Genomic DNA, 24,159 nt, shown 5'->3' with positions numbered 1-24,159 from the left:
ATGAAGCAGTTTATACCTTTTTCTCCATGAAAATCTAATCTGAGTCAATAATTTTAGGCACACACATTTGCAATAAATAGTGACCCCATCTCTGAAAGACAAATGATGAAATTCCCCTAAAAATATTGTGCAATAGAAAATAATTGTTATTAGCATGTTTGAACATAGGCAAATGATTAAATCAGGAGCTTTTTAGAAGACCACGAATAGAAAATTAAACGCCAAATCAGCTAGTCAAAAGATATATTCACATTGTTGGTGTGCTTTATTTCAGCCTGCCTTAAAATCACAATACATCTGGACAAACGAGCAAGGTGGGCAGGACGCTCATTCTTGTGGAATGCCGTCTCACGCTGGAGCTCCCTGCCCCTCTCCCTCCGCAATGAACCAGATCTACTCAAGTTTTGCAAACAACTGAAGACCCTTCTTTTTCATTAACGCGTACTTTCTGACAGTCGCCTCTCCTCACCCGTCCTAAGCACTACGAGGCCTCAGGGCAGAAGTGCGCTTTATAAAACACCATTACATTACATTACATTACAAATGGAAGGACAAAATCTGACTTCAGAGGAACAGTTCCTGCTTATAGGGTTTTCTGACCTTCCACTGCTGCAAGTTCCCCTTTTTATTACATTTACATTAATTTACGTGATGACTCTGATTGGAAACCTTCTTATTATATCAATAGTATACTCCAGCTCACATCTGCACACCCCCATGTATTTATTTCTTATAAATGTTGCCTTCATTGACATCACTAACATCTCAGTCACTTACCCACATATGCTGATACACTTCTTTCAGACAGGCACACTCATTTCTCTTACCAAATGTCTGCTGCAGATATATTTCTTTATCTTCTTGGTGGGGGCAGAATTCCTTATCCTCACAGTTATGGCCTATGATCGGTATGTGGCCATCTGTCATCCCTTACATTACATGAGTATCATGAACAAAAACATGTGCATACAGCTGGCCACTGGAAGTTGGCTTGGTGGCATCTTGATCCCGCTTTCACACATAATACTAATCTCTAGGCTCTACTACTGTCAATCCCACACCATCAACCACTTCTACTGTGATGTCACTGCCCTGATGAAGCTTTCTTGCACCAGCATCCACGGTATTGATATTCTGAACTATGTATTTGGATGTACTTTTGGACTGCTTCCTTTCATTTTTGTCATCGGATCTTATGTCAAGATCATCTCAAGGATACTGAACATGAAGTCGAGGGAGGGGAGCCGCAAGACATTTTCAACCTGTGGTTCTCATCTCATTGTGATTATTTTATACTTTGGGTCTGCTTGTCCTACGTATATGAGACCAACATCAACTTTTTCAATAAAAGAGAACAAGATGATGGCTTTGGTGTACACTGCTGTTCCTCCACTGTGCAACCCTATCATATACACCCTGAAAAACAAAGAATTTACAAATGTCCTCAGAAGGAGAGTAAAAGTATGATTGACAATGGAACCAAAACAATCCACAACTTTTGCAAGGCTTCCAAAAACCTTTAGTTGAAAATGTAACTGTAAACTGTGGATGGAATCCTGTACAAGAGAAAACTTTAATACTCCGTGGCAGGCGTTTGGACGATTATTTGTAACACTTATATCATGCATGTAGATTAAGGGTAGCCAAGTGTAGCGCTGATGCTTCTCTTTCCCTTTGGCCCTCCATGCTCTGCTCTTACTAGCCCTGGTCTCAGGAGCCATCAAGGCAGTTGTATACAAAAGTACAGGGTTAACTGGATCTTGTTTACTTTCTGTAGTGTCCCCTCCTTGTACTTCCTCTAACTCTTCAGCAGCAAATAGGAATATTTGGCGTCCCTAAGTGAGGGCAATAGGTCAATGTTGAAAAGTTATCAGCGGCCAAAGGGCGTGTGATGTTACTATGGATATTTCCGACATTTTAGTGACTTGATTGTAATAAATAATGTAATGTAATCAGGTTCAACAGTAGTGTTTTGTGGGGATAGTAAACTGGCATTTAGAGGAAGAAGAACAAAACATCCACAAATGTATGGGCAGTGCACATTTTCGATAACAGATAGCTGAGAGCAACAAATCATTCAAATGTAGTAACACAATCATTGTCAGATATAAGATTATTATTAAATCACTATTGGTTTGATCTTTGGGGAGATCAGAAAGTGTATCAAAACAAGAGATGACAGGAACATGAACACAAATGGAACTTATGTGTGAGGAGAGTAAGTAATGTAGTACAGAATCATGTATTCTTGTTAAACAGCAATGAAAAAGGGGGAAAATGGTTTTAATAAATCTGGGTGATAAGATTGCCATGAGCCAAATAATGAACTTGCTGAATTTGCTATTTTAAAAGCTTTCTTAGATTTAGCCGGTTTAGATTTAAATTTAGATACATGATCCTAAAACAGAAATAATTCTTGATCCAATTTAACACTAACCAAAACCCAGCTATAGAACAAAACAGCACATTCACATTTCCTCCAAATTGCAGAAGAGAAAACATTATCAATTACCCGACATCTTGTTATGTTTAGAGATTCATCTGCATTACAATTGTTTCCTTTAAAAGTAATTGAGTATTAAGGTTAGAAAGATAAGACAATACCTTTTGATGCTTGACAGGATAACCCAAACCTCAGACATTCATTGAGACACTGTTAATCGTGGGAGTAAAAAACACATGAGGATGAACAACAGGATTTAGTAAACTGCAAATAAAATAAAGAAATAATAATCGGTGATAACCAATAAAAAAAATAAGAGTAACTGTTATTCAAAAAGCATGCAAAAAAGATAAAAGAATGAAATAGAAAAATATGAGAGGAAAAGCAAGATAGCAAATAAGAAGGGAACAGGCAAGAAAAGGTGTAAGAGTAAAATAATATAGTGGTAGATCAGATCATGGGACAGAACCCAGATCTGAAGAAGAAGAGTAAGAATACATGAAGTAGCGACATAGGAAGATGATCAGCGTAGCATATATAATGAAGGAAAACGAAAAATTAAGGCTCAGGTGCAATATATTATTAAAAGATTGCGACTGTGTGCGGGAAAGTGTATATATTTTAAGAGGAGAAATCATAAATACATTCTTTCAACTTTATAGGATCCTCAAAGGATTTGGAATTGACGTTATCAGTAAATGTACAGGTGCATGGATAGAGGATATTGCAATACATGTTCAATTGTCTAGCAAAGGAAGGAAGGCCAGAAATTATTTTTTTGCAATGGTAGCAGTAGAGAGAATCAGAGAAATTTAGATGTTTCGGTCAGATCAAGATCATTTCCTATTTTGTTCCTTAGCATTAAGTTCTCATGATAAATCTGTGAATTCTAATAATAACAGAATGGTCCTCCTTGGCTTAGAAACATTAATTGGAGTAAAAGACCAAGATGATGAGGTCTGTGAATCACAAGTTTTGGTGATTTAGAGATGGCTAACAAATCCAGCAGAAATGATCACACTATTCCTTCTGGGAGATCACATAATGATGATTATTTAATTAATTATGATTTTCTAGCTCTTCGGAGTGCTTTTTAAGTTGCACAATATTTAATAAGGCAATAGGAGAATGGGGATTATTTATAAGCCTCTTCTGTTCAGTTGCAGAAGAAAAAGGAGATTTAATATTCAGATGAGATTCAGAGGCCATTTTTCTTGAGGTCAATTACAAAGAATTTTTTTCACCATCAGAGAAAAATGGTATGAGGAAAATGATATAATAATTATATATACTCTGTAAATCAAAACAAGATCTCAAGGCTGTGAGAAGATCCTCAGTGAAGATTACATTTATTATAACCACCGGTCAATGCGGAGTAAGAACAGTTATAATAAAGACATTAAGAAAAAAATAGCACAGGGAGTCATGAAACAAGCTGACTTTCCATAAATAATCCTCATAAAAGTTGATAAAATGGCCATGGGTAGTACTTTCCAGAGTCTCCAGAATACAAAATGGCCTAAAATTCACAAAATGGGTGCTGGAATCCTTAGTCACAGTTCCTTCTAAGAGTACATTGTAACTCACCCAAAACAAGTTGTGGTATCCTCTGTAAAGGAATGTTTAGTGAAGTCAAGCGTAAACATTCCATTGAGAGGAGAGGAAAGGAGTTGCTGTGGGGAGAGATGGACAGGCCGGACTCTTGCTTCGATGGGGTGTTTTATTCTGGACAATTAAATATATCCTTTGTCTGCAATATAAATGTGTTCTCTGATTCCTCATTACAAGTGACAACAAGCGTGAGGACCCAGATGGAGTCGAGATTCACCAAAACAGCGAGATTGTGTTCTCCAGTGCTAACCTGTCCAGGACTATTTATGAGCGGTAGGTGCGAAGTACTTTGGTGCACTACCCTAAACTAGTTTCTGTCAGGTTTCTCTGGCTAAGCAATGCTAGTATCAATTTCCTGACGTATTCATTTCTGTTCTCAATCACTCCATGGGGGGTTTATATTTCCCCTTTCCCCTTTTGTGCTCATTACTATTTGCACATAGGTAACAGCGATTAATGGCAAGGTTGCCGCACAATGATCGTTTTCCATGTGAGGAGTTTACAGTGACCACAAGTGTTTAACAGACACTTGCTTTAACTGCTACTTCTCTGCACTACTTCCCAAGATGTTCAAGCGCTTCTTCCTCACACACCATTGACTCACATAGTGCTTCTCTCACCTCTCTTGTGCATCACTTGGAGTGCTTGTGTCTGCTGCCTTGCGTCATGGTGTCCGGAGCCCTGATGAGGAAGTTCCTTACTGATGCCTGTGCCATCTTCTTCTCGATCTTCTACGCAGTGTCAAGGCTGGCTGGGCATGGTTAAGTCACTCATGCTTCTTCAAGTCTCACAAGGCTTTTTGTGTTCCCGGCCATATTGGTTTGAGATCAACCCCAATTATAGTCCAAGAGCCCGGCTCTGAAGCTATGTGGAAAATGTATTTTGAGAACAGTTCCAGCCATATTCTAGGGCTAATTGAAGAACTCATCTAAGCTGGATAGTATTTCAATTCCTCCTAAGTGGACTATTGTTTTAGTTAAATTGAGTTTGACATAACTTTGTTTGCTTGTGATTATAATTTTGCCTTTCAGGTGGCGAACATATATTAGATTGAATACAAGTGCACAGACATTGGGCCAAATGTTCGACCCTTATAATGTGCGAATCACAAATTGCATTGCTTTGCGACTCGCAAAATGTAAGTTACAACAGTGTCTCAGACACTGTTAGCGATTCCTAATGGGGTCGCAAATTGCCTGCCTTATTAATATCCATGAGGCAGGTGCAATTTGTGACACCATTAGGAATAGTTAACACTACCAGGGATGGTGGCCTGCTGGGGTCAGCAGACCACCATGTCTGTGACTGCCTTTTCAATAAAGCAGCTCTTTTTTTTAAAATGCAGCATTTAAAAAAGAAAAATGAAACATTTCTGTTTCATTTTTTAAGAGTAGGCACTGGTTCGTGGGACCAATGCCTGCTCTTAAAAAATGTTTTTGCACACACTCACAAAGGGGAAAGGGTCCCCTGGGGACCTCTTACCATTTACGACTGGCTTACCACCTACTTTAAGTAGACTGCTGTTGCGGGGATTCTGCTCATTCACATAACTGTACACAGGAAACCAGGACCTCGGTGTATTGTGGTGTACCAACAACCCACCTCAGGGCCAAGAACCCCAATCCGACTAGCATCAGTGTTTCATTCGTTCTCCGTGCCACAGCGAAGCTACCAATGATTAGACAACCCAGAACAAGTGACTTTGGAACTTCTCAGGAATAGTGAGAATCAAGAACACCCTTTCGTTTTTATTCTCATAAATGGCCACAACCTAAGTAATCAGAGACAAGGTATAGTTTAAAATGTTTATTTTAACTATGTGCTATAAGATGCAGCATTCTTTCCATTCCATATAATACAAAGGGAGCAAGCATATCATAACGATAGTGGAGCCAGGTCTATAGCGCCTGTGTACCACCTTCCCCTTGCTAGGAGTTAGCTATTATAATAGATGATCTCTAGGTTAAAACGGGGTACCCCATACCTCCAAAATCAGGTGAAGTGAATCACATACCAGATCAGCACAGCTCTTTGTCGATGGAAAGGTTTTCTCTAAAGGTGCCTATCTCATGCATGCAATGCAATATTAAAAGCACCAGAGTTTCAGTAATGCGAAGCTGTGTGTGTGTTATGTCTAGAGCATGGGCCGATCCACCTGAATCAACAGCATACATTGTTATTTAACCTTGAACACTCCGTACAGACTTGAGGTCATGGTGTAAATCTAGAGATGTGATAAACCAACTGTTCTCATGTGAAGGAAAGAAAGATGTTTGGCTTCATAAGAACAGAGGCATGTAGTGTTGTGTGCAAAAGTGGCAAAATGGCATTTGAGCAACTAACTCACTTATGCTAACATAGCAATGTATGCAAGCAGAACTGTATCCTCACTTCACTCTCCCCTGATCGGGCCAACAAACAAAAGGAACCATAATAAGAATGCAGAGTTCAAGTTTGTGTGAGACATAAATAAGTTCAGTCTTGTCAAAGGGGTCACAAGGAGATGAGAGGGACAAAAATAATAGTGTGTCTTTAAAAAGAAAAATGCAAGTGGAAAAAAAATTACACCATGGCGAGAAAAGGAAAAACGTTTGTATTGCAGGCATTGCATGCTGGACCTCTGACAATTTAATCCATCAGCGTGTATGCACAGTATGTTACAACAGCTTCCAAAAGAAAGTCATCGTTATTTTCAGCAAAGCGATTCACCATCTAATTTAGCAATGGAAATGAACATACATGTTCTTTGATAGCAGGAGCCTCTAGCACAATCAGAGGACAACTTGCGTTTTCTTCGAGATAACTCCCTTCCAGGAAGTCATGCGCAGCCACATATATGTCCCAATTTTCCAAAACTCCGTGTGCAGACGCGCAGGCCATAATCCCGATTCCAGAACAGGCCAACTTATGAGCCACTAAGGGACTCATTATTTGATCATAATCTGGAGCAGGAGACACTGTATTTGGGAGACAGAGTTCTAAACCCATTCGAATTGGCAATCCAGGCAATGGAACACAGGCTGAATGCAAGTAAAATATGAAAAGCGGAAGGATAATCCATTTGCCACGCTCAATGTGGCCAATGCCAGTATAGATTTCTAGCATATGATCACACATGATCACAAAGCAGGGTCAGCTGGGGTCGCTGTCTCTTCACACAGACAGTGCAGCCATTTCGGAGCAAGAAAATCAACAGCAGCACACTTGCAGCCAAGGCAAGAATTAGAGGGAAGCCGCCAAAGATGCTGGAAAAAATAGAATAAAAAAATGCTGGTATCACACCAAATATAGTTTGGAATGAGGTCACAAGGCCGGAGCTAACAATTTGTAAAAAATGGGCCAAGCCTGTAGTGGTAGAGGCATTAAAGATAGTGTGGATCAAAGTGCCAAAATAAAGTGGGAGATCCGTATTTAAAAGCGCGTGTACCTCAGTACAGGTGTTAGCAACGTGAAGGACAAATGTTTCACAAGAAGAAGTAAGAGGGACTTCTTTCTGGGACAATAGAGCCCTTATTCTGTTTAACTTATTGAACCCTGCTTTCAGGGTCGGTATGAAAGGCCAAATGGAGATATCAAGCCCCCCATGCGGGGACAGGAAGAGCAGATTTTTACAGCAAACTACGCACTGTGAGACACTAACAATGTACGGAATTCATGCCAACATCCCGTAGCAAGCTTCATTATTTAAAAGTAAATAGCAACCGCTAGCTAACAGTGTGAATGCTGGTGCGATAGCTGGCACTGGATTCCCTTTCAAAATGCATGCTAAATTCGGAGCCTGCCTGTTACAGTCATTGTGCAATTGTATATTCTTGCACACGTGTGAGTGATCAGGTGTGGAAGTGCACTCTTCCCCCTTCAAGTAAACCTCTTTGCCTTCTCTCAGACATCTGTATGAGAAGGGGAAAGACCAAACCTCATGGAGAAAAGTGGTACCAAGTGGTTGATATATCTACCCAGGGCAAATGTGTTTCATACATGAACTAAATTTAAACAGATGAAAAGGCAATGTTATTAAACCATGGATGGACACACAGTTGAATTTGATTCGGCTACAGAAAATGGTAAAGGTTCTAATTTTTCAATGTGCAATAGAGAATATGTTGCATCCTTAATGGACATGAACTGTTGTTTTTCTGTTAAATTAAAAGGTAAATACAATGACGAAGTATTCATGTAGTCCCAAGGCACTTTGCCAGTTTTTAAAGTTTGTAAAGTCCAAGCAAACTGCATTATGGAATGCAATTGATTTTGACCATGGTACAAAACAGACACTTCATCTTATACAATATCCACAGCAGATGAAACAATGTTATCTAAAATGCAAATCCTGGAGGAGAGCGTGTTGATGCTATTATCAATGACAGCAAGCACCTTTTCCAAATTTGCTCTTAAACGGGAAGCAGCCTTAATTTGAGACAGTTTCCAAACTTTATTATAAATAGCATATATATATATATAAATGCATTCGCCATGTCAAAATAAATACGGCTTCCAAAGTGTTCCCCGTGGTGGTCTCCGCTCATTTTCGCAAGAAAGGAGATTTGGTGGACATTTTTCTGTGTCAATCAGAGACACAGTACGGAGACTCCCGCCTCGTATGCTGGCCCTGATGTCACTGGCTTTTTGCTGCAACTGCGGCTTTCTGTGGCTCCAAGTTATTGGAAGGACGGGGCTCGCCATGGTCTTTGGGGAAACGTGAAGGCGGCCATGCGGTTAGTAACTGCAGGCGGCGTGTATCTACATTGTTGCCCCCGCTCAACATTATACCCGGATTCCAAGGCTAATTTGTAACTCATTGGTGTGAGAAGTGTAGATGTTATTGACACAAATGACTGCTGCCAGTTACATGCCGGTTTAGACATGGAAGAGTTCCTTCCACCACGTGTATAAGTTTCTAGCCGCTCAGTGGTCCGTAACCTCTTTGGTACGGCCAAAACACGTCGTGTATTTGGTGCATCCCTGTCAGAGCGCGTTTGAAGGTGAGTGTGATGCGCGCTAATCTTTGTGATTTGTATGTCATGAAGAGCCGACGGGGCACGATGTCCGTGGGTTATTAAACGAACATGAATTTTCTATGCATGGGCGCTACTCTTTAAGATTTGTATGTCATGAAGAGCCGTAGGGGCACGATGCCCGCAGGTTTTTTAAACCGAACATGACTTTTCTGTGCATCGGCAGAGAAATGTTGCCGCCGATTGTCTGTCTCAGATGAAATGTATAAACCAGTGCATCAATGCGCGTTGGTTGAGAAGGTACTGCTCTGTTTGGTTTGAGCTTAATTTAGGTGTCACAAGTTGTTTGTGTGAGACCTAAAGATATATATCTTGGATCTGCCACCCACAGGACCTTTAACTTTTAAATAAGCCAAGTTAACATTGTCATTTAATAAAGATGAATGATGTTTTAACAGACGCCAGGGTGGAATATTTCACATAAATTTGACATAATTTCCCCACTGTATCGGTGGTAACTGAATGAGAGTTTTCAAAACGGCGATCTGTTCTGTCCTGTGTGAAGTCAGGGGCCAGACCCAGAAAGCGTTGTTGACAAGAATCAGAACGTTTGCCATACTAGCCAGCCGTCAGGATCTAGGGACGAAATGTTAAATGATGTGTTCATAATTAATGATTGCAAATCATCAAGGGACATATCGGTATGATTGTCCCATTCAGGGTAACCATATAGCTTAGGAATTTTAGTGGCCTTCATGTGTTTTGAAGAGGACAAACCAAGATATGTTGTTTGTGAAATCGTGCTATTCAAAAACAACATGTGGCTCGGAATAAGACATGCACGCGGCAAAGCTTCAGTGCCCTGCACCTGCCAAGGTTTAGAACCCCAAACAGATTTAGGATCTATTGTATCTTTCCATAGCTCATAGCCACCCACAGCTAACTGATCCATAAAGGATTTGGAATACAGTAATTTTGTGTGAGTAATCCTCATTTTAGAATTCGATTTTGGATTTAATTTAAAATAAAAGGAGCTCGGATTAAACCAATCAAAGTCAGTGAAATATTAGAATTTTTTCAAAAGGGTAATGGAGCTGCCTTCTATGGGAGTAGGACAATGTTCCCATTGTGTGTTATTAACCACATTTCTAAATGTATTAGCCTTATGCAGAAAATGATGGCCATAGTGTTGGTAGCAAAACAAGTCAGCCTAGTTTGGGGAGTCTAAATATAAATCCTCAGCATCAAAAGCAGCATAATATTTCAAATCAGAAAAAAGAGCTTCAATGGCCTGGACATCCCAATCATCAGAGTGTATGTTTTGTTTCACAACATCCCCCATTGAAAGACGAAGTACATTTGGAACATTAGCCACCTCTGTGGGTCCATGAATTTGAATTTTACAGCATCCCATATAATCCCATCTAAACCCAGCAAGGCAGGGGTGTTGACTCAAGTCTGGTCCCTTTTCATGATTTGTGATAAGGAGTGTGGGGCCAAAGTTCCATCAAATAACCTAATTGATGATTTTTCAGTTTTATAGTGTCCATTACTAGACGAAAAAATACCATCACAAATCCAATCGACATGAACAAAAAAATGTAGATGAGAACCAGTCAGATTTGAGTACAAGGTGGAACTAAAAAATTTCTTCTAAACCAAGTAACAAAAATAGAAAACCTCAATGGTACACTCGATGTTATGGAGTCAGAGTCAAATTAAAAACGTGACAGGTCAACTGGACTTGTCAGTACACTAGGCAATGACATATCTTTGGGATAGGTGTACTCAGTATCTTCATGTGGATCGCCAGCCTGCAGATTTAATTATAGATTAGTAACTGTGGACACCTCAATGGCAATGTCAGGCCTGATGGTGTTAGCCGAGGCCAAAACAGAATTCCTCAGCATCGCTGGACAAGAGTTCGCAGAAGTCATCCTAAGAAGAATCAGCCACTCATTGTAGTTTGACATTTTCAATGGAGATGTACCTGTTATCCTTGCAACTAGGAAGTGGTGGCAAAATGACTGCTCTTGTGCTCTGCACGCCAAGCATTGGAACTGGTGCACGATAAGAGGGGCAGAACTCCTTCTTGTTCTCCACCTTCTCACGGACCAGGTCACAGACTCAGGGTAGCCAGCCAACTACCGGAATCTGTTGTGAAGCTTCAGCTTCAGATGTGGAGGGCAAGTGTTCCTTTGCAAGACTGTCTCAAGTCTCTTGTAGATTCTGTAACACAGCAGAATTATTATCCACGTCAAAGGGTACAGCTGTGGCCGCCATGTCTAGACCATCAAGGTCCGGGACAAACATTTTTATGCCAAAGAGCATTTTGTTTAGGGTCCGCCTACCCAGAGATATTCTAGGCAGATTATTTAGTTCAGGTTGTACACTATACAAATGGGCGAACCAGTTCCTGCCAGTACCTAAAACTCTAGCTGTCAAAGATTGCTTTAAGTCATGGTTCATTCCCTCCACAACAGAATTGCCCTCAGGCTGATATGGAGACGAAAATTTGACCTGCACCCCCAAAGACCCCATGGCTTCCTTGTACGCCTTAGAGAAGAACGCTGGACCCTGGTCAGAATGGATGGTACCACATGCAAAAACTCCCACAAAGACACGCAAATCCCTGATGACATTTCGAGGATCAGCACTCCTTTGGGGCCAAACCCATAGAAAATGTGTGCAAAAATCCACTGCAAATAAGATATACTTATACACAGTATCAGAAGAAAAACGACCACAGTGATCTAAATAAACACAACCAAGTGGTCTATTTGAAATGTACGGCTGAGTTTGTGGCGGCCGTGCAGCAGTCGAAGGTTTAATCTGCTGACATACATCACACAAAAGGTCATATTCACAAGTTTGTTTATACAATCTAGGCCCAATCTACGCCACCAATAATGCTACAGTAAGATAGAGACAGTCACAGCAACGCCTGCATGAGCTGATTCCATGCCTTCGTGAGTGGCTGTTATCAAGGATAGTCTGTGGTCCGCGTTGGGAATCAACCTGTCACCAACGTCGTTAATTCTCACATAGGGAACTTTATCAGGACTTAAATGATAAGAGTATTTAGAAGGGAAGCCCCTGGGGGAATTATCACCCTTCCCAGTAGCAGCAATAACTGCCAAGATGTCATCATCCATCTTGCTTTTGGACCTTGTAACTGGTGCTACTAAATTTGCTGCTACTGCTGTCTTCGCTATCACGTCAGCTAGACTGTTGCCAACAGCATGTACTCCTACGCACTGGTGACCAAGAGTATGAATTACACTTAAGAGAGGCAGACGCTCTTTAAGTTCTGCAACTCAAACCCATAGCATTTTGTGCTTAATTGTGGTACCTTTGGAATCACGATAATCGTACCGAGTTCAAAAGAATAAATTGTCATTTAAAGACTGGACACAGTATTAAGAGTCACTTACAATCAAAGTAGTCACACGAGGATCAGCAAACTCAAGTGCAAGCACTAAAGCACGTAGTTCTGCCAACTGGGCGGTACAGTCTCCTAATGTCTACGTGTGCACAACATCGGACTTGAAATCACCATTCACAATCGTACCAGCCACGACTGCGCAGGCTGCTGAATAAGAATGCTTAGATTCTATCACCGGTTGCGCTGAACCATCAGTGTAAATGATACAATGGTAATCATCAAGCGGGCACCTGAACAGAGGAGCAGGATGAACACATTCATACTGTAAAAACTCCTATGTTTGCAAAGAGGGATCAAAAATAATTGTTTTATCTGGGGATGTCAGCGAAGTGGCCCATTGTATCCAATGAGGATGTAATGCTTTAGAATTCGGTACACTGGCTTTCATCACTGCCTGTTAGACGGACCGGGAGGGTCGGCCGAGGACAAGGGGAGAGGCCTCCGGGGAGAGCCGTCTCCAGCGATCGTACAGACAAGTAACTTCCCCCCCACAGAGGTACACCACACAAGGATAAGGTTCAACGTTACTTTATAAGCAATTCTTCAAGTACGGTGAAATGGTACAAGGAGGTCTGGACTCAGGGGTCCCCTCTAGGCTAGTCTCTTTGGTTGGGAAAAGGGTAGCGGGACAGTCTCGTTACCAATCTGGTAGATGAAATAGCTCACAATCCTCGAGCTCGGCGTTCTAGATGATCGGGCCGCGGCGGAGCCAGCAGGTCCCGATGGTTGAAGGTAGCGACGGTCCGCGGCGGAGCCAGCAGGTCCCGATGAAGGTGGTGGTTTCAAACGGTCCGCGGCCACGCCAGCAGGTCCCGACGACGATGAAGGTTTCCGAAGGTTGCGGCAGCGCCAGCAGGCAGGTCGATAGTTCACAAGGCAGGGCTACGGCAGCGCCAGTAGTCCGTCAAGGATGAGTTCTTCACTGCGTCTCTCGACTCCAGGATACAACTGCCTTCCTGCTCTGGAGCTGCCCCAGTTATAGGTCTGGCGCCCTTTGATGTCTGGACCCTCGCACTTGGAGGTCGGGAGGTCCAGGATGAGGGAGTCCAGACACCCAGCAGGGGGGTGGAGCCAGCGCCTCGGGGAGCTGGGGTGATCGGCACCTGGCGGGGGAGAGCCATCGACACCTCTTTCTCCCATTGACCTGCCAAGTAGTCCGCTCACCTCCTGGGTGGATGGTGGTGCCGGGATGTCGGGGCCTGGCCAGGCCCAGGGTTAGGGTCGATCGGAGGCCACGTGGCCTCGTGGTGCTGTGTCCAAGATGGCGCCCAGGCCGGGTGAGAGGGCCGGTAGGAGATGGGCCCATGATGGGGAGATGTCCAGGGGCAGGGGTCCCATATGAGACTGGAAACGGGTGGTGGTTGTGTGTGACACCTGAAGAGCCCGGTTCGGGCCTGGTCGTGCGGGGAGGGAGCAAGCCCTTCACGTGGCCTGTCCAACATGCGTCCCCCCCAGCTGAAGGCGGGGAGAGTCACCCATCCTCTTGGGGACTCTCTTCGTTGAGGCGGAAAAAGCGGGACAGGCCATCTGCGTTGGCGTGGTCTTGCCCGGGTCGATGTTCCACAGTGAAGTCCATCCCCTGCAGGGAGATGGACCAGCGCAAGAGTTTCGGGTTTTCCCCCCCGCATCTGCATTAGCCACTGCAGGGGCCGATGATCGGTCTGTACCCGGAAGTGGGTGCCGAAGAGATAGGGCCGGAGCTTTTTGAGGGCCCACACCACGGCGAAGGCCTCCCTCTCGATGGTGCTCCAGCGTTGTTCTCGGGCCAGGAGCCGTCTGCTGATGAAAGCCACCGGCTGGTCAAGTCCTTCGGGGTTCAGCTGGGAAAGGACTGCCCCAATGCCATGGTCGGAGGCGTCCGTTTGAACGATGAATTCCTGGCTGTAGTCGGGGGCCTGGAGCACAGGGGCGGAGCACATGGCGGCCTTCAGCTTCTCGAAGGCGGTTTGACAGTCGGGGGTCCAGTTGACCTCCTTTGGTTGGTTTTTGGAGGTGAGTTCCGTTAGGGGCCCCACAATGCTGCCATAGTCCCTCACGAACCGCCGGTAGTAGCCTGTAAGTCCCAAGAAGGCGCAGACCTCGGTCTGGGTGATGGGAGGCTGCCAAGCCTGGATGGCAGCGATCTTGAGTTGCAGAGGGGCCACCAGACCGCTTCCCACCTGGTGCCCGAGATAGGTCACGGACCCCTGGCCAATTTGGCATTTGCTGGCCTTGATCGTGAGGCCAGCCCGTTGGAGGGCCTGTAGCACCTCTCGGAGGTGGTGGAGGTGGTCGGACCAGTGGCGGCTGTACACAGCGATATCGTCCAGGTAGGCGGCGCTGAATTCTTCGAGTCCCGCCAGGACCTGGTTTACGAGCCGCTGAAATGTTGCTGGGGCATTCTTCATGCCGAAGGGCATGACCTTGAAGTGGTAGTGCCCATCAGGGGTGGAGAAGGCAGATCGTTCTTGGGCCCGGGGTGTGAGACCGATTTGCCAGTAGCCCGCTGTCAGGTCGAAGATGCTGAGGTAGCGGGCAGCCCCCAGGCGGTCGATTAGTTCATCTGCTCGGGGAATGGGGTGTGCGTCTGTTCTGGTGACCGCATTCAGGCCCCGGTAGTCGACGCAGAACCGGAGCTCAGGCGTGGTGCCGGGGGCGGCCGCTTTGGGGACCAGTACCACTGGGCTGGCCCAGGGGCTGTCTGAGGGCTCGATGACCCCGAGCGTGAGCATCTTGCCCACCTTCTCTTGGATGCAGGCCCGTACCCGATCTGGTACGCGGTAGGCCCGGTGGCGGACAGGGGGACTCTCTCCAGTGTCCACGTCGTGTAAGCACCAGGGGGTGACCCCTGGGGTGAGGGAAAACAGGGTGGCGAACTGCAGCAGGAGGTCTCGGCAGCCTTGGCGCTGTTCCGGGGTGAGGGCCTCCGAGAGTCGGACCCCGTCTACGGAGCCATCCTTCTCTCGATTCCGTAGGAGGTCAGGAAGGGGTTCGGAGTCCTCCTCGGCTCCGCTGTCTGTTGCCATCAGGAGGCTGAGCTCTGAGCGCACAAAGTGGGGTTTCAGTCTATTGGCGTGGAGGACCCGGAGAGGGTTCCGTGAAGATTCCATATCGATGAGATAGGTGACAGGGCTCTTGCGCTCGACTACTTTGAAGGGCCCTGCCCATTTGTCTTGCAGGGCGCATGGTTCGGTGGGAGACATTACCCACACTTGTTGGCCGGGTTCAAATTCGATGGAGGAGGCATTTTGATCGTACCATCGTTTCATGTCTTCCTGACTGGCCTCCAAGTTTGCTTTTGCCATCTCTCGGAACCGTCTGGTCTGGTTGCGGAGGGTTAGGAGATACTTGAAAACATCTGGAGGGTTCTTTAGAGGGGGCATTTCCCAGCCTTCTTTGACTAGGCTGAGCGGCCCGCGCACAGGGTGTCCATACAAGAGTTCGAATGGGCTGAAGCCTAGGGATTTCTGGGGGACTTCTCGGTAGGCAAAGAGGAGGCACGGCAGTAGCACATCCCACTGGCGACGGAGGGGCTCTTCCAACCCCCCAATCATCCCTTTGAGCGTGCGGTTGAACCGCTCAACCAGTCCATTTCCTTGAGGGTGATAGGGGGTCGCGAATCTGTAGGTGACCCCACACTGTTGCCAGAGGGACTTCATGTATTTTGAAATGAAGTTTGTGCCTCGGTCGCTGACGACTTCTCGGGGGAAGCCCACCCGGGAGAAGATCCCCATCAAGGCCCGGCCGACTACCGGGGCGGTCACAGTTCGTAGGGGAACAGCCTCGGGGTAGCGAGTGGCGTGGTCCACCAGTACCAGGATGAACCGATGCCCTTGTGCTGTACGGGGGTCCAGGGGCCCGACAATGTCTATCCCCACCCTCTCGAACGGGGTGGTGACCACCGGGAAAGGTTGCAGAGGGGCTTTAAGCTTGCGGCCGCTCTTCCCGCTGGCCTGGCACGTGGGGCAAGACCGGCAGTGCTGGAGTACGTCGTTCCTCATCTTGGGCCAAAAAAAATGGGTCACCAGGCGGCTGTAGGTTTTGTCCTGGCCCAGGTGGCCAGCCAGGGGGACATCGTGGGCCAGGTTTAGCAAGAAGTCTCTAAAGCGTAGGGGCACCACTAGCACTCGACTGGCCCCTAACTCTGCAATTCTCTGTTCGCTGTACAACAGGTCATTGTCCCAATAGACCCAATGGGTTCCGGAAGTATCCCCTGCACTCTGGGCGAGGGCTTGCTGGCGGAGTCCCTCGAGGGAGGGACAGGTCTTCTGCTCGTGGCGAAACTGTTCCTGGGTGGGCCCCCCCTCCTGACGCCACTGAGCCAGGCCGGGAAGGTCCTGAGGATGGACGAGCCCCTCGGGACTTTGCTCTGGGGGGACGGCACGGTCGGCGTCTTCTACTGGAGCGACCGGGGGCGGAGGTGCCGGCCATTCAGGTTCTTCGGGACGGGGGGTGGTACGGGCAGCCATGGACCGGGTGGTTACGCACGCCCAGTCCGGGATGCCCAACATCCCCAGGTGCTCTCTCCTCTCTACGGCGGCCCACGGGGAACTCTCCAGATCATTTCCCAGGAGACAGTCTACGGGGGCATCATCTCGGACCGTCACTTTCAACATGCCGGAGACTCCTCCCCACTCGAAGGGGACGCAGGCCATCCGACATAGACTCTCCGAATTGTCGGCTGACCGGACAGGGCAGAGAACGTTCGGCAGGATCTGTTCTGGGGTCACCAGGTGACAGCGGACGGCCGTTACACTGGCCCCGGTGTCACGCAGGGCTTCGGCCCGGCGTCCATTAATGTTCACCCACTGACTGTACTTCCGGGTGTTGGCGGGTAGGGGGACCCGCGGGACCATGTCTTTTCCCCCTAGGCATGCTAGAACCATGGCGGCGGGTTCCCATTCTTGGTGTTCTTGCTCACATTCCTCGTGTTCTTCGGAGATTTGTTCTTCCCCCAGGGCGGCGGCAGCCATCTGGCGGGGTCTCGGAGTCTGGCTCTGTGGACAATTCGGGTCGTTTGCGTAGTGGCCGACTCGCTGGCATCGGTGACATGTGACATTGGCTCTGTATCCCGGCCGCGCCGGGGTGTTGCCCCGGTTGGCCGGGGGTGGGGTGCTGGTAGCGGGAGCGGCCGGGGCGTTGTCTCTTCCTCGTCCCTGGCCCCCTCCTCCTCCTCGGGGACGGTGCTGACCGTGGTTGTTCCGGATCTGTTCATGTGACCCAATTCGGCCCACTCGGGTAATTTCCCACCGGTCAGCCTCGGCGGCGAGCTGCCGCGGATCAGTCAATTTACTGTCGAGGAGGTGCTGCCTGAGCTCGACAAAGCAGTTGTTTGATAGGTGCTCCCATACCATGAGATTGAATAGTTGCTCGTAGGTCGTCACGTTGCTTCCCTTGATCCAACCCTCGAAGGCTCGGCTGAAATAGTTCACGTATTCCACCCAAGTTGTACCCGGGATCCGGGTGCAGTCTCGGAACCTCTGGCGGTACATTTCGGGTGTGAGCCCATAGCGGGTGAGGAGGGTAGCTTTCATGTGGTCATAGGAGGTCATCAGATGGTCGGGAAGCTGCAGCAGGGCATCGCGGCCCTCATTGACGAACCTCCCCCATAGACCGGCTTCCCAGTCGCTGCGATCGATCCGGTGGGAGGTCATAGCGATCTCATAGGCCTTGAACCACTGCTGTATGTCGTCATCTCGGAAATATTCTCAAACGACATCCTTGGGGATGTGTACCTTTTTTTCTGTTGCCCCCGGGATGCGCGGTTGCTCGGGCACCCCTAGTTCTTTGTTCTGCTTGCGTAAGTCTATTTCAGCTAGCTTGCGCTCGTGTTCATACGCCAGTCTCTTCTCTTCGAGCTCTCTTTGTCTCTGTTTCTCTTCCCGTTCTTCTCGGAGCCGCAGGTGTTCCAGGTTCAGTTTTTGTTCGGCTAATTTGAGTTCGCCATCCATTTTGAGCCGGGACATTTCTAGCTCGTGTAGTCGGTTTCTTTCTCGTTCTTGGATCTCCCCTTGCGAGAGACCCGTTCTTTGCTCCTCGGGAGCCGCGGTGTTTTTTTCTGCTGCTGCGACATTTTGGTCCGGGGGTCTGACGTCCCCGGTTTCTGCCCATGACTCAATGGCGTGCTTGAAATCGTCTTTAGTACTCAGACCGGTGGTAGCGATACCTAGTTCAATGCAGAATTGTTTCAGCTCACGATGGTTGTATTCTTCCAATTTCTCCATCTGGAATTTCTCGGTGGATCCGCTGTCTTTGGTTGGCATTGTGGTTTTGTCGTGGGGTGAGCTACTCTCTGTACGATTACGCATTGATTCGGATCGCGCCGCTGGCCACCAATGTTAGAAGGACCGGGAGGGTCGGCCGAGGACAAGGGGAGAGGCCTCCGGGGAGAGCCGTCTCCAGCGATCGTACAGACAAGTAACTTCCCCCCACAGAGGTACACCACACAAGGATAAGGTTCAACGTTACTTTATAAGCAATTCTTCAAGTACGGTGAAATGGTACAAGGAGGTCTGGACTCAGGGGTTCCCTCTAGGCTAGTCTCTTTGGTTGGGAAAAGGGTAGCGGGACAGTCTCATTACCAATCTGGTAGATGAAATAGCTCACAATCCTCGAGCTCGGCGTTCTAGATGATCGGGCCGCGGCGGAGCCAGCAGGTCCCAATGGTTGAAGGTAGCGACGGTCCGCGGCGGAGCCAGCAGGTCCCGATGAAGGTGGTGGTTACAAATGGTCCGCGGCCACGCCAGCAGGTCCCGACGACGATGAAGGTTTCCGAAGGTTGCGGCAGCGCCAGCAGGCAGGTCGATAGTTCACAAGGCAGGGCTACGGCAGCGCCAGTAGTCCGTCAAGGATGAGTTCTTCACTGCGTCTCTCGACTCCAGGATACAACTGCCTTCCTGCTCTGGAGCTGCCCCAGTTATAGGTCTGGCGCCCTTTGATGTCCGGACCCTCGCACTTGGAGGTCGGGAGGTCCAGGATGAGGGAGTCCAGACACCCAGCAGGGGGGTGGAGCCAGCGCCTCGGGGAGCTGGGGTGATCGGCACCTGGCGGGGGAGAGCCATTGACACCTCTTTCTCCCATTGACCTGCCAAGTAGTCCACTCACCTCCTGGGTGGATGGTGGTGCCGGGATGTCGGGGCCTGGCCAGGCCCAGGGTTAGGGTTGATCGGAGGCCACGCGGCCTCGTGGTGCTGTGTCCAAGATGGCGCCCAGGCCGGGCGAGAGGGCCGGTAGGAGATGGGCCCATGATGGGGAGATGTCCAGGGGCAGGTGTCCCATATGAGACTGGAAACGGGTGGTGGTTGTGTGTGACACCTGAAGAGCCCGGTTCGGGCCTGGTCGTGCGGGGAGGGAGCAAGCCCTTCACGTGGCCTGTCCAACACTGCCTCAATGGCAGGATAAGGTGTAACAACCAACATGCGTTTTCCCTGTGACAGCGCTCTCTTTTAGAATCTCCATCTGTACAGCTGTCAAGACCTTTTTGACAGTAGAAAATTGCATTTCAGCTGAAGTGTACAAGTATGACTTGTAAGCAATAGGTATTGTGTTTCCTTCATTAAACGTCAAGTATGTGAGACCCACGGCGCCTGGTACAATTCTAATCACCGGGTTAGTGTGGTTGTCACGAGTCAATAAGTACTTAGATTCAAGAAGATCAGACTGCAAAGATTGCAGAATAGCTGAATGTTCAGGCAGCCAGCATGACTTGGTAAACATAGGTTTTATCAAGGCATATAGCGGCTTGATACGCTGGGCTTTATCGGGAATGAAAGTAGGCCTGACATTCAAAAATCAGTAATTGGAACACTAGGAATGAACTTTTTGGTATGCAAGGAAGTCTGTGTAATAAAATGCCATACTTAAGTCTCCCTTGCCTGGTGTATCTCTGTAAAAATTGTATTTGAATGATGTGTACATGTTCTTCAGTCACATATGAAGGTCTGTGTTGGATTGTTAAATTCAGTTGTACTTAGTTTTCTCCATTTCTTGTAAGTACAACTATGGTGACACATCTTTTATATATTTATAGGTCCCCTGGGAAGTGAAAGGTCATATATGGAAAGGTCCTGAGGAAGGTGGTATATAACCACCGAGACACGCGTCGACCTAGTGCGGAATCTCATGCTTAGCATTGAGATTTATTTTTTGGCAGAGACTTTCCTTTGTCATTTAGATCTCGTCCGTGTACAGATATTGTTTGAGTGTATTTGATGTGAGTATGGTTGGAATGGAATGCATGTTGTGAGATTGTTTTGCATCCAGGGGTGTTTTTTGTGGGCTGTAATGTTTCTAAACTTTCAGTTTTTTACTATGTATGTATCCAACTTAAGTAATAATGTATTTCTGATGGTGATTTTTCTATGATGTATGTATAAATAAAGTGTATGAAAAAATGTGATAAAGAAATAAAAGAAATACCTGCTTGCTATATACAAAAAATTAAATACTTTTTATACAAAGAAAAGGAATAAAAAGAAATGTTTTGAGATAATAAAAAGTATAATGAATTGTTTTTGGTTGTCACTAGTGTACTTTAAAAATTGATATATAAAGAATTTGAAGAATATAATTAATGAAGTACTATGGCCAATGAGGGAAAATTTATATTTCTGTGTTTACTTATTTGCCTCTTTCCCTGACCTACATTAATTCTGAGGGGGTCCCTTCATTTCTGCTATAATGCCATTTAGAGTACATGGGCTGGGAGTTTGTCAACACAAACTCTACAGCTCCATGATGGCTTTAATGAAGACTGAGACGTTCTGGTATAAAACTTCTCAGCATAATAAACCCACAATGATGCCAGTGATGGACTTATTATCAAATGCAATCAGAGGGCATCTTAGAAATTCCCCCTGAAAAATGGCTGTCATCCAATGTATTTGCTGACTGGTCCCCGCAAGCCCGCCACCACCAGACAGGTTTCTAACCTCAGGGGGTGAGAGTCTTTGTGCTCTTTGAGGTCAGAAACAAAGCCTTCTCTAGTTTGAGGTGATTAAAACTCCCTAGCAGGAACAGCAACACTTGGGGGCGAGCCTCAAAGGCTGTCACCTTATGATGTGCTGATTTGGGCAGCGTCAACTAGTGGAGAGGCCTGCTCCCCTGTCCAAGCCCCACGTTTTACAGCAGGATAGGTAGGAAAATGAATACGCAAAGTAGGATTATCCACCTTAGCCTGGCACACCCCTATGCTTGTCAGGAGCTAAGGGGAACCCCTCTATTAGAAATTCTCCATATTGAATTTGGGAAGCAGGCCCAATAGGAACTGGGATGTGCGCCTTTCCCCAAAGGTAGGGGGCACCCAAAGGGTTGAGTCACCATAGGGGATAGTAGCCATTGGCTAGTGCCCCCTGACCTCAGTAATGCCCTCAAATTCAGTATATAAGGGGTCGCCCGAAGCTTGTTCCTCAGATTTGATGGCCTAAGAAGAAGAAGGACCAAAGGGCTGTGCAGCAGTGGAGTAGAAGATGATGACTCACTCCGCCCCAGCCCTACCAGCATGTCTCCTCCTCCAGCAACCCTGCTCCATGAAACAGGCGTGGCCACAGCCAGCAACCTCCAAGGACCCCGGGGACCAGTGCTGTTTTCAACAAAGACTCTTGTCTCCTGTGGACACCGGATTTGTCCAGAAAAGAAACCAGCACAAGGAGTCTGGATCCAGGCAAATCCACAACACTTGCACCACTCTGCATCTAAGGCCCAGGACCTGAGTCCAGGTGGCCTACCGACCTAGGCTAGTTTCCCTGGTGATCCTGACCTGAGACGTTGGTGTGAAATTGTTCAGTACTCCATATGCGTGGAATTATTTATAAATTTTTTAAGATCAAATCGAATGAATTTATACTAATAAAAAAAATATTAATGGATTTCTGGATTACTGAGTGTCTTAAATCATACATGTGTTAGATTAGGTCATACTATTGTTTAGACCATTTGTTGCCTAGGGTTGTTTTTTCCCATTCTTGATCCTGACCTGGGATATAGCATTGGATGACCTCTCCTGACCTCCCCCTCGACCCCTGCATCCTCAACCTGAAGGGTCCCCCTGACTGGAGCTGGTGAGAGAAACCCGATGCCTAAAGACATCCCTGCACCCGCAGCCCCCAAGCCTAGGAGTGCCCAACCAATGGTGTCCAAACTACTGGCATCTCGCCACTACCACCTTAGCTCTTCAGTCATGGGATTCCTTCAGCTAACTTTTGGAACCTTGCCTTTATCTTTTCTTTCCAACCAAGGATCTCGATTGGTTTCAGCTGAGCCCACAACATCTCCTTTGCACTTTGCACCTGGCCGCCCCAGTGCCGCTGGTGGTGCAGCCTCAATGCTCTTTTGTGACCCCTCCAGTGATGATCTTACCTCATAAGGCCTGTGTCCCTGAATCACAGGTACTTCTTTGTAACCGGTGCCTCTTTGAGGTGCCCTCAGCTGCCATAGGATAACATTGGGCCCAGTGACCTCTGCACCCGTCTGCCCCAGTGCCGCTGGTCGTGCAGTACCTACCTTGGTCCGACCTTTGCCCAATGTTGACCAAACCCCCTGGAAACTGAATCTCAAAACCGCTTCCTTATCTGCATGTTACTCACTGTCTCTTTCCTAAAGGATGTCACTGTATTGTACTAAGTGTGATCCTGAATCCAAAGTATCTTTTTCCATACTGAAAAGCCTTTCATGCACATATAAAATATTATCTGATGCCATACAATCCTTTTGCCAGTAATTTGAAAGTATTGCATAAAAGTCTACTTACTTGTAACTGAGTTCAACTTTGTTCCTAGAAATAAAAGTAACTCAGGTAATATTTTTCTACAAACATTGGCCTAGAGTCAGTCACTGAGTGTGTGTTCTTGCCTTGTATGAGTATGTACACCAAATGCTTTCACACTACTGTCTGATGAGCCTAACTGCTCAGCCCAGCTGCCTCTAAATTGAGAGAAAGGTATTATCTACTTTAACTTCTGCCATACGTCTGGGGACTCACTGGACTCTGTGCAGACTCTACCTCTTTTGGGTAAAGTATATACAGAGCCAGCTTTCTACAAATTCTGCCAGTCAGTGATAAATACTGAGTAGGAATCCTAGGTCTGGGTTTCAGGATGCCATTTAACATTCAGGAAGAGTTACAGTAGTTGCTTGTAACATGGACCAAACATTTCATTCGGTCAGAGTGCCAGCTATATGGGGATGTAGCAGTCGATTGCAAGTTTGCAGTAATTAAAAGGAAGTAAGACTTCTTTTGTATATGGGGGTGTGGTGTATTGCCAATATGTGAAGTTGTGTAATGTCAATGCAGTTATTACAATGACTTTTGGAATGGACGAGCGAGAATCAGTTCAGTTCAGTATATCTGTATTCGGTTTTACGTATGAAATCGTTAAAGAGCACAATACAATTCATCACTTAATAATATGGTGCATCAAAGATTGTTAAATAAAACAATCTACTTCCATTCACTGCACAGAGAATCTCATCTCCATACAATAAAACTCTCTATATTAAATGGCATTTACAAAAAAAGGAGAGCACCTCCACTAGACGTGAAATTAAAAAATGTATCAGATCTTTTCCGATCAGCCAGCCATGTATTTCCTGCTTATTAAAGACATTTTGAGGAAGCAGCATATGCTATGAAAAACATCTGAACTACGTAACAAATGTAAATGCAATAAAGCATCTTTACATTTCTGGAAGGCAAGAGGTTTTAAAACATGTTTGAGTCAACATAAGAT

At 46.5% G+C, this 24,159-nt stretch overlaps 1 protein-coding gene across 1 annotated transcript; it reads left to right on the top strand.

Moving 5' to 3' along the window:
* Nucleotides 1–543: 543 nt before the first annotated feature.
* Nucleotides 544–1,467, top strand: LOC147700625 (olfactory receptor 5V1-like). Its single transcript, XM_086928460.1, has one exon. The coding sequence runs from the start codon at nt 544–546 to the stop codon at nt 1,465–1,467; it is 924 nt and encodes a 307-aa protein (XP_086784586.1).
* The last annotated feature ends 22,692 nt before the right edge of the window (nt 1,468–24,159 follow it).

The sequence above is a fragment of the Lissotriton vulgaris genome, chromosome 7, assembly GCF_964263255.1.
Source record: "Lissotriton vulgaris chromosome 7, aLisVul1.2, whole genome shotgun sequence".
Taxonomy (NCBI): domain Eukaryota; kingdom Metazoa; phylum Chordata; class Amphibia; order Caudata; family Salamandridae; genus Lissotriton; species Lissotriton vulgaris.
This window is presented reverse-complemented; position numbering and strand designations above follow the sequence as displayed.

Coding starts and splice junctions, on each gene's coding strand:
- LOC147700625 (XM_086928460.1), top strand. CDS start 544: ATGGAAGGACAAAATCTGACTTCAGAGGAACAGTTCCTGCTTATAGGG.